At 34.1% G+C, this 3,810-nt stretch overlaps 2 protein-coding genes across 2 annotated transcripts in view; one reads left to right on the top strand and one right to left on the bottom strand.

Moving 5' to 3' along the window:
• Nucleotides 1–3,810, top strand: part of LOC106867811 (synergin gamma) — a 269,410-nt gene that overhangs the window by 138,325 nt on the left and 127,275 nt on the right. The gene's annotated exons all lie outside the window — the stretch shown is intronic.
• Nucleotides 1–3,810, bottom strand: part of LOC106867813 (inner centromere protein A) — a 54,057-nt gene that overhangs the window by 8,592 nt on the left and 41,655 nt on the right. The window contains exons 6-7 of the mRNA XM_014912836.2: nucleotides 2,702–2,766; nucleotides 469–740 (exon numbers count right to left, since the gene is read on the bottom strand). Of these exons, the coding sequence (XP_014768322.1) occupies nucleotides 469–740; nucleotides 2,702–2,766 (337 nt within the window). The remainder of the gene's footprint in view (nucleotides 1–468; nucleotides 741–2,701; nucleotides 2,767–3,810) is intronic.

Genomic DNA, 3,810 nt, shown 5'->3' with positions numbered 1-3,810 from the left:
TCATGAAAACCTGCCTGGCCATTCTGCTGTGTTAGTGTTTGTAGAACTAGGAGAAATAAGGCGGCGAGCTAGCAGAAACGTTAGCACGCCGGGCGAAATACTTAGTGGTATTTCGTCTGCCGTTATGTTCTGAGTTCAAATTCCGCCGAGGTCGACTTTACCTTTCATCCTTTCGGGGTCGATAAGTTAAGTACCAGTTATGCACTGGGGTCGATGTAATCGACTTAATCCCTTTGTCTGTCCTTGTTTGTTCCCTCTATGTTTAGCCCATTGTGGGCAATAAAGAAATAAGAACTAGGAGAAATATCACTTTGCTTGTAAACAGGAAGGGGTTAGAGACAGGAAGGGTGTCTGACTGTAGAAAATTTGCTTCAACAAGTTTAGTATGACCCATGCCAGCATAGACAAGTAGACATCAAAATGATGATGATAATGATACAAGGTGAAGAGAAGAATAAAACTACTTACCAACATTCTGTTTTACAATTTTGTTAATGTTTTGTAGCTCTTCAAATATGCTGGCTCCCTTAGCAAAATCGTCTGCAGTAACATTTCCTAAGCTTTCTGCATGTGTAAGGAGATCATTAGCCATTGTGATCAAGCTGGTCACAGCAGCCTCATATTTGTCAATGTTAGCCAAATGTTTCTTGTACTGACATTCCTTTAACATTGATGAAAATAGTTCGCTCTGTGATTGTGACTTTTGTATCTCCTCTCTCAACTGTTCCAACTTTTGTTCTCTATTAAAATAAAACAGGAAGAAGAAAGCAAATGTAAAACAAATATAAGAGCAAAAACAGATGTATTTATAAAGAAATTTAAGCATGTTTGACAGTAAATAATTTATACAGACAGACTAAAGTTTTGAGTAAGTGAACTGACAGAATATTAAACAACCTGTGACAAGTTAGTAGTTTATATTCAGTCATGATTACAGCACTATGTCCATTTATCTATCAAATGGTATGGTCTATCTAAATGTAAACACAGGCATGTACAGTAGACAAAGGGTGGGGGAATGTACCCCTTTATGTGATCTATTAATTTGTGAAGGTGCATGGCTCAGTGGTTAAAGGTAGTGAGTTTGATTCCCAGACTGGGTTGTGTGTTGTGTTCTTAAGCAAGACACTTTATTTCATGTTGCTCCACTTCATTCAGCTGTAGAAATGAGTTACAATGTCACTGGTGCCAAACTGAATCAACCTTTGCCTTTCCCTTGGATAACATCACTAGTGTGGTGGTGGGGGGAGGCTGGCATGCATGGGTGACTGCTTGTCTTCCATAAACAACCTTGCCCAGACTTGGTGCCTCAGTAGGGAACTTTCTGGGTGCAATCCCAGTCATTCATGACCAAAGGGGATCTTTACCCTTTACTCTTTAGTTTGTATTATGTTTATGGGTTTGGCAGCATTGTAATTGGTCTCAACAACACAAGGCAACAGGATGACAAATCAACCAATTGATTGACTTGACTGTGTGTCAGACAAACATATCAAACTAAGAGAAAAGTGAAGAAAGAAAACAACAATGATGATGAAAAGGAGAGAGCGTGTTCATGAGAAGCTTTAAACGTCTTGTCTAACATGCTGCATTAACAAACAACAACTACTACAACAAAACCAAGATGTTTACCCTTTAGCATTCGGAGTATTCTGTCAAATGTATTGTTTATTTATTCAAATTGTTGTCATTTAATCATGTAGTATCTTGTAGCTTCAAGATTTTAGTGGTGTAGTTGTTTACTTTTAGAATGACATTGCATGGTAGGTGTGAGAGTCCAAATCTAGCCGGTTTGGACATAAAAAACAGGTAGAATATTTGGGTTGGATATAACCAGATTAAATGCTAAAAGATTAAATAATTATGATAACAATCATTATTTATATCAATTTCCACTCTATACAATGGCTATCGAAACTAATTCAATCACTGTAACTTCTGGATATTTGTGTTGTCATTGTCATATAATGACCCTGGCATAAAATTGTATCAATCACACACAAGAAGTGTAGTGAGATCACTGATAATCCAACAGCAAAGACAGCCCTCATATGTGGTAGGTGCACAAGGGAATTAAACATGCAGAAAACCCAGTTATCCAGGTTCACAATCTTCCTCCTTCATTCTTCCAAATATATCCGCTCTCTCTATTGTTCTCTGAACACCTCAAATCACCAGCAACTCTTTGACTATATTTCCTCCTGTTTTGAGAATATAAATCTCACATCTCTCCTCTCTGAAGACATTGTCCTTAGTAACTTCGATGCTCATAAATCTTCATGGCTCTTACATTGATGCAACCAGTGCAGATGCTGAATCTTTCATTATTCACAACTCTTTACCCCAACTTGTTTCATCTCCTACTCATATTCCAAACCAACACACAGACACACTAAATACTTTTGATCTCTTTCTCTCACCTCAAATCCTACACTCAGCAAAAGTCATAATTGTCTATGTATCCATCAGTTTTACCTCAACTATCAAACACACAAATTGCATCAACATCAACAACAATTACAAAAAAATAAATAAAACAAAAAAGCAATGTTTTGATTGGCTTAATCTCATATCAAAACATGGTGGAAATATAAATACAGGGAAATCATTACATCTTGAAAGATTAGGCTAATTAATCAGAAAAATGACAATGAGAACAACAACTCAAGCAAATATTCAGATCACCATGAAATATTTTTACCTGTCTTTTTGAGCAGCTTCTTCTTGTTGCTTTCTTTTGATTTCCTGTAGCTTTTGAATGATATTCTGAAAAATAATTTTAAAGCTTCAAAATCACCCAGAATTAAATAATTAATTAATCGTCCAAATTAAACAAATCAGATTTGGAGTTTATATAGCAATTAGTGAGGCAATTTCACAATACTTTGAGAACATATTCTTGGTTAAAACCAAATTAAAACTGAAAAGAAATTTTGAGGAAAGCTATGGAGTTCATGTAGAAAAGACAAGAAAGCCTCCATCATAATACCAGACATTCTAGTTAAAATAGGGAGGGAAGTTCCAAGAGAGAATAAAAAACAGGTGGAGAATAAACATTCACATAACATGAAAAAATAATAACAGTTAAATCTTCCTGAAATCACATTTTTTTTTCTTAAAGAAAGCTAACAGAATCCCAGGAAACTATTGAGATTCTTGGTGTTGTTTTAACCCTTTAGTTACCTATATTTTGTCAAAATAAAGTGCCTTTACTTTAATTAATTTTGAAAATAAGGAAGAATTTAGTATAAATTTATCTTGATTAAGCTGATGTTTGGAACATAAATTAATGTGGAAGGCTTTGAGTAAGATCCCTCTAACCTTTTTATTGAAACACACTTCCTTTGTTTCAATTAATTTTGAAAATAATGAACTTAGTAAGATATTCTTGTTGTTATTAAGCTGGGGTTTGAAATACATATTAACATGAAATTTTAATGGCAAAGTTTTAACTTAGATCTCTTTACAACAGGAAGTTTGTATCACAGATAAGAAGCCTGTAAAAACAGCAGCCAGCTGTCTCATAAATCACAGCTCACTACCACAGAAAGGAAGAACACATTATGTAATGTAGTCCAATATATTCTTTAACTAAATAATAATAAATGCATTGGATCTGAGCTGGTTTGGAACTTAATAAATAAACGAATCTGATTTGTGTATTCAATCTATTGATTTATTGTATAGATTAGAGAAGTTCACTAATTCTATGTATGTATGTATATGTCTGTACATATGTATGTATGTATGTATGTATGTTTGTATGCATATATATATATATATATATATATATATATATATATATATATA

Source organism: Octopus bimaculoides, chromosome 16, assembly GCF_001194135.2.
Source record: "Octopus bimaculoides isolate UCB-OBI-ISO-001 chromosome 16, ASM119413v2, whole genome shotgun sequence".
Lineage (NCBI taxonomy): Eukaryota > Metazoa > Mollusca > Cephalopoda > Octopoda > Octopodidae > Octopus > Octopus bimaculoides.
This window is presented reverse-complemented; position numbering and strand designations above follow the sequence as displayed.